At 46.2% G+C, this 14,529-nt stretch overlaps 1 protein-coding gene across 1 annotated transcript in view; it reads right to left on the reverse strand.

Annotated features, from left to right (window-relative positions):
* Positions 1-13,533, reverse strand: part of LOC149984317 (hyaluronan synthase 2-like) — a 33,553-nt gene extending 20,020 nt beyond the window's left edge. Inside the window, exon 1 of the mRNA XM_090220020.1 lies at positions 12,969-13,533. Coding sequence (XP_090076146.1) covers positions 12,969-13,022 — 54 coding nt within the window. The 5' untranslated portion in view covers positions 13,023-13,533. The remainder of the gene's footprint in view (positions 1-12,968) is intronic.
* Between the last annotated feature and the right edge of the window lie 996 nt (positions 13,534-14,529).

The following is a 14,529-nucleotide window of genomic DNA, read 5'->3' on the forward strand; positions in this document are numbered from 1 at the left end:
TTAGGGACTGGAACGGGAACAGTGACATGTAAAATGCTGCATGCATGGGTCTCTCTCCACGTGACCTAAAGCAGTAGGCGTAAACGGAACGCCTGATCCTCTACATACTAGATCCTCTACATACTGGTCTGGAACTAGATCCCCCTACATACTGGTCTGAAACTAGATCCCCTATATACTGGTCTGAAACTAGATCCTCTACATACTGGTATGAAACTAGATCCTCTACATACTGGTCTGAAACTAGATCCTCTACATACTGGTCTGAAACTAGATCCTCTACATACTGGTCTGAAACTAGATCCTCTACATACTGGTCTGAAACTAGATCCTCTACATACTGGTCTGAAACTAGATCCCCCTACATACTGGTCTGGAACTAGATTCCCTACATACTGGTCTGAAACTAGATCCTCTACATACTGGTATGAAACTAGATCCTCTACATACTGGTCTGAAACTAGATCCTCTACATACTGGTCTGAAACTAGATCCTCTACATACTGGTCTGAAACTAGATCCTATACATACTGGTCTGAAACTAGATCCCACTACATACTGGTCTGAAACTAGATTATCTACATACTGGTCTAAAACTAGATCCTCTACATACTGGTCTGAAACTAGATCCCCCTACATACTGGTCTGAAACTAGATTATCTACATACTGGTCTGAAACTAGATCCACCTACATACTGGTCTGAAACTAAATCCTCTACATACTGGTCTGAAACTAAATCCTCTACATACTGGTCTGAAACTAGATCCCCCTACATACTGGTCTGGAACTAGATTCCCTACATACTGGTCTGAAACTAGATCCTCTACATACTGGTCTGAAACTAGATCCTCTACGTACTGGTCTGAAACTAGATCCTCTACATACTGGTCTAAAACTAGATCCCCCTACATACTGGTCTGAAACTAGATCCTCTACATACTGGTCTGAAACTAGATCCTCTACATACTGGTCTGAAACTAGATCCCCCTACATACTGGTCTGAAACTAGATCCTCTGCATACTGGTCTGAAACTAAATCCCCTACATCCTGGTCTTGACAAGAAGGAAATAAATTGTCTGGGGAGGTTCTCTTCTGCACTGTTCAACCAATCCAGTAAATTTAGAGGATGAGTTAAGATGGAGTGTCTCCTTGTTAACATCCAAAAGTGGAAGACACGTGAAGTCACAGGCTCTCTTTCCATTTCCCCTGAAAACTGGAACATCCGGTTGTTGGGGACTCAGCAGAGGCTACTCTCCATGAAAAACCTCTCTATCTGTCACTGTCACGTTCTGACCATCGTTCGTGTGTGTTTTCCTTGTTTTAGTGTTGGTCAGGACGTGAACTGGGTGGGCATTCTATGTTGGATGTCTTGTTTGTCTATTTCTATGTCCGGCCTGATATGGTTCTCAATCAGAGGCAGGTGTTAGTCATTGTCTCTGATTGGGAACCATATTTAGGTAGCCTGGGTTTCACTGTGTGTTTGTGGGTGATTGTCCTTAGTGTTAGTTTGCACCAGTTTAGGCTGTTTCGGTTTTCATTACGTTTATTATTTTGCACTGTTTGTATTTGGATTCATGTTGCTATAGTCACAATAAACATGGATCGCAATCTACACGCCGCATTTTGGTCCGACTCTCCTTCTCATACTGAAAACCGTTACAGAATCACCCAACACAAAAGGACCAAGCAGCGTGTCAACAGGCAGGAGCAGCGCGAGGAGACGCGCAATAAGGATTTCTGGACATGGGAGGAAATCCTCGACGGGAGAGGACCCTGGGCTAAACCAGGGGAGTGTAGCCGCCCAAAGGAGCAGCCCAAAGAGGAGGTATGGACATGGGAGGACGAATTAGAAGGAAGAGGACCCTGGGCTCAGCCAGGAGAATATCGCCGCCCCAAAGAAGAACTGGAGGCGGCGAAAGCGGAGAGGCGCAGATATGAGGAGGCAGCACGACGTAGCGGATGGAAGCCTGAGAAGCAGCCCCAAAAATTTCTTGGGGGGGGGCTAACAGGGAGTATGGCTACGCCAGGTAAGAGACCTGGGCAGACTCCCTGTGCTTACCGGGGGGCTAGAGAGACCGGACAGGCACCGTGTTATGCAGTGGTGCGCACGGTGTCTCCAGTGCGGGTGCATAGCCCGGTGCGGTATATTCCAGCTCCGCGTGTTGGCCGGGCTAGATTGAGCGTCGAGCCTAATGCCATGAAGCCGGCTCTACGCAGCTGGTCCCCAGTGCGTCTCCTTGGGCCGGCTTACATGGCACCAGCCTTGCGCTCGGTGTCTCCGGTTCGCCTGCATAGCCCAGTGCGGGCTATTCCACCTCGCCGCACTGGCAGGGCGACCGTGAGCATTCAACCAGGTAAGGTTGGGCAGGCTCGGTGCTCAAGAGCTCCAGTGCGCCTGCACGGTCCGGTTTTTCCAGTACCACCTCCACACCCCAGCCCTCCGGTAGCAGCTCCCCGCACCAGGCTTCCTGTGCGTGTCCTCGGCCCAGTACCACCAGTGCCAGCACCACGCATCAGGCCTACAGTGCGCCTCGCCTGTCCAGCGCTGTCGGAGCCCTCCTCCTCTCCAGCGCTGTTGGAGTCTCCCGCCTGTCTAGCGCTGTTAGAGCCTTCCTCCTCTACAGCGCTGCCGGAGTCTCCCGCCTGTTCAGAACTGCCAGTCTGCAAGGAGCTGCCAGTCTGCAAGGAGCTGCCAGTCTGCAAGGAGCTGCCAGTCTGCAAGGAGCTGCCAGTCTGCATAGAGCTGCCAGTCTGCAAGGAGCTGCCAGTCTGCAAGGAGCCGCCAGAGCTGCCTGTCTGCAGGATGCCGCCAAAGCTGCCAGTCTGCAAGGAGCCGCCAGAGCTGCTAGTCTGCAAGGAGCTGCCAGTTAGCATGGAGCAGCCAGGGCCGCCAGTCAGCATGGAGCAGCCAGGGCCGCCAGTCAGCATGGAGCAGCCAGGGCCGCCAGTCAGCATGGAGCAGCCAGGGCCGCCAGTCAGCATGGAGCAGCCAGTCAGCATGGAGCAGCCAGAGCTGCCAGTCAGCATGGAGCAGCCTGTCAGCATGGAGCAGCCAGAGCTGCCAGTCAGCATGGAGCAGCCAGTCAGCATGGAGCAGCCAGAGCTGCCAGTCATCATGGAGCAGCCAGTCAGCATGGAGCAGCCAGATCTGCCAGTCGACCAGACTCTTCCAGATCTGCCAGTCGACCAGACTCTTCCAGATCTGCCAGTCGACCAGACTCTTCCAGATCTGCCAGTCGACCAGACTCTTCCAGATCTGCCAGTCGACCAGACTCTTCCAGATCTGCCAGTCGACCAGACTCTTCCAGATCTGCCAGTCGACCAGACTCTTCCAGATCTGCCAGTCGACCAGACTCTTCCAGATCTGCCAGTCGACCAGACTCTTCCAGATCTGCCAGTCGATCAGACTCTTCCAGATCTGCCAGTCGACCAGACTCTTCCAGATCTGCCAGTCAACCAGACTCTTCCAGATCTGCCAGTCGACCAGACTCTTCCAGATCTGCCAGTCGACCAGACTCTTCCAGATCTGCCAGTCAGCCAGACTCTTCCAGATCTGCCAGTCAGCCAGGGGCCGCCAGTGCCGCCAGTCAGCCAGGGGCCGCCAGTGCCGCCAGTCAGCCAGGGGCCGCCAGTGCCGCCAGTCAGCCAGGGGCCGCCAGTGCCGTCAGTCAGCCCAGCGCCAGCGCCGCCAGTCAACCAGGGGCCGCCAGAGCTGCCAGTCTGCAAGGAGCTACCAGTCTGCAAGGAGCCGCCAGAGCTGCCTGTCTGCAGGATGCCGCCAAAGCTGCTAGTCTGCAAGGAGCCGCCAGAGCTGCTAGTCTGCAAGGAGCCGCCAGAGCTGCCAGTTAGCATGGAGCAGCCAGGGCCGCCAGTCAGCATGGAGCAGCCAGGGCCGCCAGTCAGCATGGAGCAGCCAGGGCCGCCAGTCAGCATGGAGCAGCCAGGGCCGCCAGTCAGCATGGAGCAGCCAGTGCTGCCAGTCGACCAGACTCTTCCAGATCTGCCAGTCGACCAGACTCTTCCAGATCTGCCAGTCGACCAGACTCTTCCAGATCTGCCAGTCGACCAGACTCTTCCAGATCTGCCAGTCGACCAGACTCTTCCAGATCTGCCAGTCGACCAGACTCTTCCAGATCTGCCAGTCGACCAGACTCTTCCAGATCTGCCAGTCGACCAGACTCTTCCAGATCTGCCAGTCAGCCAGACTCTTCCAGATATGCCAGTCAGCCAGGATCTGCCAGAACCGCCAGCCAGCCAGGATCTGCCGGATCGAACTACCTGCCTGAGCTTCCTCTCAGTGCTGTGCTACCCATCAGTCCCGAGCTACTTCTGTCCCGAGCTGCCCCTCTGTCTCGAGCTGACCCTCTGTCCTGAGCTGTCATTAAGAAGGGTCACCTATCTAGGGACGCTAAGGAGGTGGACTAAAACTGTTATGGAGTGGGGTCCACGTCCAGCGCCAGAGCCGCCACCGCGGACAGATGCCCACCCACACCCTCCCCCATAGGTTTAAGTTGTGCGTCCGGAGTCCGCACCTTGGAGGGGGGGTACTGTCACGTTCTGACCATCGTTCGTGTGTGTTTTCCTTGTTTTAGTGTTGGTCAGGACGTGAACTGGGTGGGCATTCTATGTTGGATGTCTTGTTTGTCTATTTCTATGTCCGGCCTGATATGGTTCTCAATCAGAGGCAGGTGTTAGTCATTGTCTCTGATTGGGAACCATATTTAGGTAGCCTGGGTTTCACTGTGTGTTTGTGGGTGATTGTCCTTAGTGTTAGTTTGCACCAGTTTAGGCTGTTTCGGTTTTCATTACGTTTATTATTTTGCACTGTTTGTATTTGGATTCATGTTGCTATAGTCACAATAAACATGGATCGCAATCTACACGCCGCATTTTGGTCCGACTCTCCTTCACACCTAGAAGACCGTTACAGTCACAGTGAAGAAGAAGCTGGTGCATCGTGGTTAAAGTCTTGGATATGTGATTTTGCATAAGTGACACCTTGAAGTGTTTCCGTGCTGTTGTGAAGCAAAGAAACCCTGACACGCCTTGTGTCTAGACCGTAGTTTGGTTTCTTTTCATTAAATCAGCCACCTCCTTGGCATCGAATAAGGCCTGGCTCACTTGATACAGGATGAAAAGTGGATGTAATCAGTGTGTGAGGCGAGCTGAGTGCTGAACTGGCATGTTTCTGGACTTTTAAGCGTCATCACATTTACAAGACCTCTGACTCCATTCCCCTCCATATGGTCCATAAGTCCCCACCCCTTGGCCAACTGGTTAACCTAACGCATTGGTGTTACCGTCTGTAGTGTTAAACCAGTACAAAGAGTGTCCAAACCCTAAAATCTTTATTTTCAAGTCTCACTGTTGTAGGCTACACTTTGTGTGAACTGTGAACCTAAACCCCCTCATTCAGATGGTGCTAAAACAGCCTAGATAACTAAACCCTGCGGGCCAGATGCAGAAGGATTTAACCACTAATGTGTGTGTGAAGTGACGTTTTGCCTGCCCCCCCCTCCCTCCTCCTCCTCCCCTTAACCCCCTTGTACCTCCGGACCCTATGTAGATCTAAACCCTAGTTTGATGTTGATAATGATGTGTTGTTGTTGATGGGGGCCGGGGGGGGGGGGGGGGGGGGGTGCTCATTTTGGAAGTGGGCTGCTGATTTGACGGCTACTTGGAGCAGGCCTTTGCCGAGAAGCTGCTTAAGCACCAGTCCCTCGTGGCACGCTTGGACAGCCTCGGGTGGAGCCTCCAGATTGTGGGCCTGACGAAAACTAGGACAAAGAAATTGGCTAGGTACTGTTCTGTTTCAGCTGTCGTGGACTGTTTGGAGAAGGAGGTGCTTTCTGTACCCTTGGGTGCCATGTGTACAGGGACATTTGAAATCTTTGAACTGAATGGTGGATTGAAATAAAATGTACTTGGTGGATGTAAATAAAGTATTTCAAATGTGTGTGTGTGCACGTGTGTGTGTGTGTGTGCACGTGTGCGACATTGAGGGTGTCATCAACGTATTGAGATGATGTCACCTCACAGTTGCACAAGGCCCTGTGTGTGTGTTGTCCCTGGGCTGTTTGCCGGTGGGTTAGCTTGAACACTTGCAGACTGACAATACGTCCCAAATGGCACCCTGTATAGTGCACAACTTTTGACCAGAGCCATATGGGCCCTTGTTTAAAAGTAGTGCATTAAATAGGGAATAGTGCGCCATTTGCAACGCGGACTGACTGTGTTGGCTGGGTCTGGGCCTGGGCCTGGGTCTGGGCGGGACACTCCCTTTGCCTGAGATAACACCGCCAATGATCTCAATTGATAGTGAGTAAGGATGAGTAAGTGATGGGGGATGTTAGAGAGTGAAGGCTGAGTTAGTGATGGGGGATGTTAGAGAGTGAAGGCTGAGTTAGTGAAGGGGGATGTTGGAGAGTGAAGGCTGAGTTAGTGAAGGGGGATGTTGGAGAGTGAAGGCTGAGTTAGTGATGGAGGATGTTGGAGAGTGAAGGCTGAGTTAGTGATGGAGGATGTTGGAGAGTGAAGGCTGAGTTAGTGATGGAGGATGTTGGAGAGTGAAGGCTGAGTTAGTGATGGAGGATGTTGGAGAGTGAAGGCTGAGTAAGTGAAGGTGGATGTTGGAGAGTGAAAGTAACCAATAAAAACCTTGTGGCTGCAGCCAACTGCAAATCTAACACATGTCATGTTGTACCGTGCTATAACTACAGTTGAGGTAGCGTGAGAGAGTGTGTGTGTGTGTGTGTGTGTGTGTGTGTGTACGTCAGCTACCATGTCGGCATGTAAAGACTTCATATTTACACCTGAGAATCCAACATGAAGACCATTAGTTTGATTCTGCTGGAGCTGGCCCTGTTCCAGGAGGGGTATAAAGGCTAGGCGGACACAGGGAGGGGTTTCCTGTGCTGAGCTGGATAGACTCGACGGAGAGTTGAAAACCTAAACTCTAAGGCTTCTACAGGTTAGATGAAATACAACACTGAGGCCAGAGCAGAGCTGAGCATTAGCTGAAACTGGGCCAAGAGGACTTGAAGTCTGTTCTGTGCAACAACTGAAATATAATCGTGGCAATGACTGGAGTCAATGGACTTTACAGCTCTAAAATGAATACCTGCTGTAGTCAAAAACACTTTATTAATGTAGTGGTCTACCGCCGTGGAGGTGCAGTTCACACCTGGTCAGTGACACCAAATCCCCTGTATAGTGCACTACTTTTTTTTTACCAGAGCCCTGTAGGCCACAGCTGTATGAAGTGCACTAGATTGGGAATAGGGTGCCATTTGGGACACAAACCATGCCCACACTTGATATAACTTTAATAACCCTTGTCTTGGTAACACTTGTCTTGCTAACAGTTGTCTTGGTAACACTTGTCTTGCTAACAGTTGTCTTGGTAATAGTTGTCTTGGTAACACTTGTCTTTCTAACAGTTGTCTTGGTAACAGTTATCTTGCTAACCATTGTCTTGCTAAGCATTGTCTTGGTAACACTTGTCTTGCTAACAGTTGTCTTGGTAACAGTTATCTTGCTAACCATTGTCTTGCTAAGCATTGTCTTCGTAACACTTGTCTTGTTAACAGTTGTCCTGCTAAAAGTTGTCTTGCTAACAATTGTCTTGCTAAAAGTTGTCTTGCTAACAGTTGTCTTGCTAAACGTTGTCTTGCTAACACGTGTCTTGCTAACAATTGTCTTGCTAAAAGTTGTCTTGCTAACAGTTGTCTTGCTAAACGTTGTCTTGCTAACAATTGTCTTGCTAACACTTGTCTTGGTAACAGTTGCCTTGCTAACAGTATGTGTAGAAGGAGGATGAAAGGATAGAAGAGGGTTGTTGAATGAAAAAACAAGACATTGAATTGACATTCTCAGGTGTATGGTGAGGTGGAACTTCATGTGTGGAATAATCAATCAATCAGTCAATCAAATGGTGTACCATCGCCATGAATATATGGCGTCAATGGCTCTTACACCTTCCAGCATGTGCAGAAGGGGGAAATATATCTGGATAGAAGGGGGTTATTGAAGGAAAAAATCAGTTGGTGTCCTGTATTTAATAAACGTTAAAGTGATGTCCTTGTGTTGCTGGATGGGATTTAGCGTAGCACTTACAGACTGCACGCTGAAGTGGAACCTCGTGTGTAGTCATGAAGACCAGTAAAGAAGGATCCCCATTCCATTATCTCTAGTTTCATAACGCATTTGTGTTACATGCTAATACAGTAACGGTACTATATTACAGTACTGTAGTTCAAGACGACAGAGATTCCACTTCATGTCCTGAGAGGCACAGCTGCAGTGAAATGAAAGACGGCCCTCAATACTGCCATTATAAATGTCAGGAAACACATGCCTCATGACGACTATTCTATAGCAGATTAAAAGACAGGAGCGCATGGAATGACCAGGGATCCTTGTACAAGATGTTAATTATATATACAGCACTGTACTATCTTAAAAGCTTGCTTCTGTAGTTAGTTACTTGTAGTTCTTGCTTGCTTATGTAGTTAGTAACTTGTAGTTCTTGCTTGCTTCTGAAGTTAGCTACTTGTAGTTCTTGCTTGCTTCTATAGTTAGCTACTTGTAGTTCTTGCTTGCTTCTGAAGTTAGCTACTTGTAGTTCTTGCTTGCTTCTGAAGTTAGTTACTTGTAGTTCTTGCTTGCTTCTATAGTTAGCTACTTGTAGTTCTTGCTCGCTTCTATAGTTAGCTACTTGTAGTTCTTGCTAGGCTTACTTCTGTAGTTAGCTACTTGTAGTTCTATCTAGGCTTGCTACTGTAGTTAGTTCAGATCAAACCTTCTCTTGAACTGGACTTATAAGCAAACTCAATGAACAAAAGTCACTGAGGTTCTGAGGTTCGGAAACGTGATTAAGAGACAACTAGTAATGTGTCAAAAGGGTGTGTGTGTGTGTGTGTGTGGTTGTGTGAAGTGACGTCCCCCGTCCCCCCCTCCTCCCCTTAACCCTCTTGTAGTTCCGGAACCCTATGTAGATGTAAAGCCTTTCCCTGTGGCTGCAGTATTCTCCCTGGTGGGGGAATCATGTTGTCATTAAGTGTTCCATCATTAAATGGAACACCCTACTCCTCTTCCTCTCCTGATTGGAATCAGCTGTAGTAGTTACCGTACAGCACAGAGTCTTTCCTCATACAACTCCCTCTGTCTTTCTGGATGGGTTGAACCTCAGGAAGAGGAGGAGACTGTGTGTGATGTTGAACATGGGCGGTGGTGGCGCCTTGCCATCCATGGCTCCTGGATGCTTTCCTGATTCAGCTAGCTCTCTGACTCATCCATCACATCTCTCTGTCCCTCCCTCCTTCCTGTCTGGTCCGGTCAGTGATCCTCCACCACTACTACTTATTGTTGCTCCAGCTCTCTGACTTTCTCCTACTCACCTCCTCTTTATGCTTCCCTCCTTCCCTCGCTCCTAGCTTCCCTCGCTCCTAGCTTCCCTCGCTCCTAGCTTCCCTCCATCCCAGCTTCCCTCCATCCCAGCTTCCCTGCTTTCCTCCCTCCCAGCTTCCCTGCTTTCCTCCCTCCCAGCTTCCCTGCTTCCCATCTTCCTTCCTTCCCTGCCTCCCAGCTTTCCCGCTTCCCTGCCTACCTGATTCCCAGCCTGCAGTGTTTAAGCATGGCTGGAAAGGCCCTGACTGGGACCACTAATACGGAACAGGCGTGGAATGCTTCCTGTGTAAATACACTAACTAACTCATTAGTGGATAGTCCTACAGAACTCTTCCTCTGTAAATACACAAACCACGTCATTGGTGGATAGTTCTACAGAACTCTTCCTCTGTAAATACACAAACTGCCTCATTGGTGGATAGTCCTACAGAACTCTTCCTCTGTAAATACACAAACCACCTCATTGGTGGATAGTCCTACAGAACTCTTCCTCTGTAAATACACAAACCACCTCATTGGTGGATAGTCCTACAGAACTCTTCCTCTGTAAATACACAAACCACCTCATTGGTAGATATAACCCTCAGAGATCTTGATTGCACACTGTATATAGTGTAGGTGGGATTAGATAGGAAGAGTACGCCTACTAGAAATGGGATAAATGGTAGTCTGAAATGTAGACATAAACAATGCATTAGTTTGTGTGTGTTGCCATCTCTCTGTGTAAGTTGTTGAGCAATGGCCCACACGTAGACACAGGCATGCTGAGTCATGACTTTCCTCGTAGTAAGGAAGAGTAAGTAACCTTGTCCGAGCCAGAACGGACAAACGACTTTCCTCACAGGCAGCGGGCTTTATTGTGACAAAGTTATTGTTAAGCTATAAATGTGTACTGGTCCGGTAGATCAGGGATCCCCCAACTTGGTCATGGAGCCCCCCTTGGGTGCACCTTTAGTTTTTTCCCCCAAGCACTACACACCTGAATCAAAGGGTTGATTATTTAAATTGGTTGTGTAGTGCTAAGGCAAAAACGCACCCGGGGGGGGGGGGGGGGACTGAGTTTGTGAAACCTTGCGGTAGATGACAGTAGTCTTAACTAGATGACTGGATGTTTCAGTTTTAAAGACAGTATTGCCATTGTGACAATCTATGTGGTCATGTTCAACCATTTAATAACAATGTCATAACTGTGGCTGAGGAAGTAGAAAAAAGCTGGTTCTCTGACCTATGATGCCTGCCATCTGTCATAACAATGTTGACAATATAGTGACATATACTGAAAGGGAAGTCGGCCCACAGGTTTATGTCGTGGCTGTGTTAAACCCAGAATTCTTAGTTGCTACATTCATTTTTTGGACGTATTAATTAATGAATTTAAAAAACAGAGGCGGGTCACTGCTTTGTTATTGTTTCAACTGAGGATTCCAGCTTTAAGCATCTCCATATATGTTGAGTTGAGGACTCCCACGTCTCAACAGGAGTCTTCATGCGGTTATAATGAATGACAGCATGTACCCTTGCAGTCATGTGGTTTTGTTTTCACACAGTTTAAAGCATGTATTTGATCATTTTACAGTCATATCCCACTGGACACACACTGGTTGATACAACATTGTTTCCACGTCATTTTAATTAAATTATGTTGAACCAACGTGGAATTAAATTACGTTGAACTAGCGTGGAATAGACGTTGAATTGACATCTGTGCCCAGTGGGATATTTTACTTTCAGAAATTAAAATAGTCTACTGTATACTGTAGGTGTACATCTTTGAATAAAAATATATCATCCCGACACAACACATGAGATATGATTATCTCCATAAAGTATAGGCTTATCATAAATAAACTGCTATGGAATCAAGTCAACTCAAAACCACGAGCTATATAAACTGCTATGGAATCAAGTCAACTCAAAACCACTAGTTAAATAAACTGCTGTGGAATCAAGTCAACTCAACACCACGAGCTAAATAAACTGCTGTGGAATCAAGTCAACTCAACACCACGAGCTAAATAAACTGCTATGGAATCAAGTCAACTCAACACCACGAGCTAAATAAACTGCTATGGAATCAAGTCAACTCAAAACCACTAGTTATATAAACTGCTATGGAATCAAGTCAACTCAAAACCACTAGTTAAATAAACTGCTGTGGAATCAAGTCAACTCAAAACCACGAGCTAAATAAACTGCTATGGAATCAAGTCAACTCAAAACCACGAGCTAAATAAACTGCTATGGAATCAAGTCAACTCAAAACCAATAGCTATATAAACTGCTATGGAATCAAGTCAACTCAACACCACGAGCTAAATAAACTGCTGTGGAATCAAGTCAACTCAAAACCACTAGCTAAATAAACTGCTATGGAATCAAGTCAACTCAAAACCACTAGCTAAATAAACTGCTATGGAATCAAGTCAACTCAACACCACGAGCTAAATAAACTGCTATGGAATCAAGTCAACTCAAAACCACGAGCTAAATAAACTGCTATGGAATCAAGTCAACTCAAAACCACTAGCTAAATAAACTGCTATGGAATCAAGTCAACTCAAAACCACGAGCTAAATAAACTGCTATGGAATGAATGGTGGGCTGCTATTTATGTATTTCGAACACCGCGCGCATCCACGCTGAGGGTCTATAAAACGCCTGAGCGGGAAAGGGAGGAAGTTCGAAGATTGTTGTGTCCTTGAATAAGGAGGGAACTTCACCCTAATTGGCTCCAGTACTACTGTGGCTGACCGTGTAAAACACCATATTTCACTGCATCTGACCTGTGTATATATGACAATAAATACAAAATAAATAAAATACTGTATCCATGGGGAAAAACCGACATTTCGAACCGACTGAGCGTGCTCTGGAAGGAAACCCAATAGCTGCCTTGTCATTGGCTCAAGCACCCCTGCGATTCGAATGACGTATGAGGCTGTGACGTCGACATATGTTTTATTCTAACGGTGCAATAAATGATTTGGACAGTGATTATGTCCATCCTCGATGGAGTACCGTGTGAATCCAGTTTACGTTATGGTGTGGATTTGTTTTATCCCCGTAGGCAACAGGGAATAATAATAAAGAACTACGTTGTTTCGACTTTATAGTTCCACTATTTCATTTATCCACCGCATATTGGCTGAGATTAATGCAATACTAATGTCTATAAAAATAAATAAAAAGTCGTAACCAAACCACACATCAACATGTCTACAGAACTGTTCTGTATGGGGTATATCCTACCATATCCCAAACATATGCCATAGTACTTTAATATAACAAACACTAAATACTTTCCACACCCTGACAGATACAGCATCACGATTCATTGATGTGGATTAAACCATGACTTGGCAACTACCGGACAATCATGACATGTCAATGAACTTTAGTTGCCAAGTTTCATCCAAAGCTCCATTCATTGAATTCAAATTATTCTAAATGAAAATGTCAAACAAAATAAAAATGTATGTTCTCATAATGAAACAAAAACAGCTAGTTAGTTGATAACAAAGTTGTCAAAGTGAATAATATTGCTGTGATGGGCATTACCTTGAAGTAGCTGTGTGTGGCTGTGCCGTTTCTTTCAATGGATGCAGTCAGCATAGGCTCGGTTAGCAGCGTTCAACTTGGAGAAAACTTCTCAGCGACGTATCTTCTATGAGTCACCTTTGCAGAAACACTCATGAAGCTTCATAAAATGTCTCTTCATAAAGAAAAACGTTTGTGCAATTTTCCAAGTCTCCTTGCTGTGAACGGTTGAAAACATTCATTCAAGTATTGTATTTGTTCTTCTTCTTTTAACTTCTCTCTTTGCATACATTAATTATATCATGTATACATTTTAAATGTATACAAATCATCTTGTTAGTCAACTTTGGCATAAGTGTAATATATACAACGAATAAAAGAAATAAACAAAATAAATAAAAAAATTAAAAATTTGTCATTCAACAGTAGTCAATGTTGGTGAGAAGAGCTGTAGGTAATACAGGTTAAAGTCATGAACTGCCCAACCGCGCTACTTTTACTACTTCTTCAGCGTCTAATTCCTTCCAGACGTCCTGGGTTTATGCTTCCTGCACGTAGCTCCTTACATTTCAAAAGACTCTTAACCAGGGAGAGTTTTTGGACTTGTTTTAATAAGGGGGGAAGGTTTGGGGATGAGGAGGAGCAACATATTGAGGAGAGAAGAGAGAGAGAAAAAAAAGTTGATGCCCACAAGTAAGTACCCCATTCAAACTTCTGAGACGTGGACCCCGGGATGGAGACGTGCCTTAGGCGAATTAACCTCAATGTTCTTGGGGGAATACATGCAGAGAGATTGCATTCGATTTTGAATATGCTTTCGAAATCTGCAAATAGTTTCTTTGCTACTTTGAATGAGGGTTTTCCATGACAATGTCAGAGTATAGCCTACAGATAAAACACATAATCCTTTAGCAAAACAAAACAAAAAAACACTGCATTTAGTCGTTGTTATACTAGCTCGAAATAATCACTATTATTCTTGCAATATAACTTGTAATATTTTCCTGCTATCTTTTCTGTGCCCGTAAAGACCGTAATTATCCACCTGGTATTTGTCTGCCATCCATCAGTAGGAGCGCAGTACAAGCATTGGCCAGCAGGGAGCGCCATATAATTCTAAACCCAGTACTAGAGCCCTTGCCATGGAATAGTCTACTGCGGAGTCATGTAATAAGATCTAAATATATGACTCTGGTCTACTGTAGATGCACAGTCATTGGACAAGGCACATTCCTCTACCTTGTGATGGAATTCAAATAGGTGTAAAAATGACAATATCAGTTATTCTAAAAGCTAATCAAATGGCTAGCCACAGTATTACCCCCACCCTTTACGCTGCTGCTATTCTCAGTTTATTATCTATGCATAGTCACCTTAACTCTACCTACATGTACATATTACCTCAATTACCTTGACTAACCGGAGCCCCCGCACATTGACTCCGTACCGGTATCCCCTGTATATAGCCTCGCTATTGTTATTTTACTGCTGCTCTATAATTATTTGTTACTTTTAATTCTTAATTTTTTAATTATCTATTTTTTTTACCTAACATGTATTTTTCTTAAAACTGCAATGTTGG

Source organism: Oncorhynchus mykiss, chromosome 3, assembly GCF_057628025.1.
Source record: "Oncorhynchus mykiss isolate SJ-2025 chromosome 3, ASM5762802v1, whole genome shotgun sequence".
NCBI lineage: Eukaryota > Metazoa > Chordata > Actinopteri > Salmoniformes > Salmonidae > Oncorhynchus > Oncorhynchus mykiss.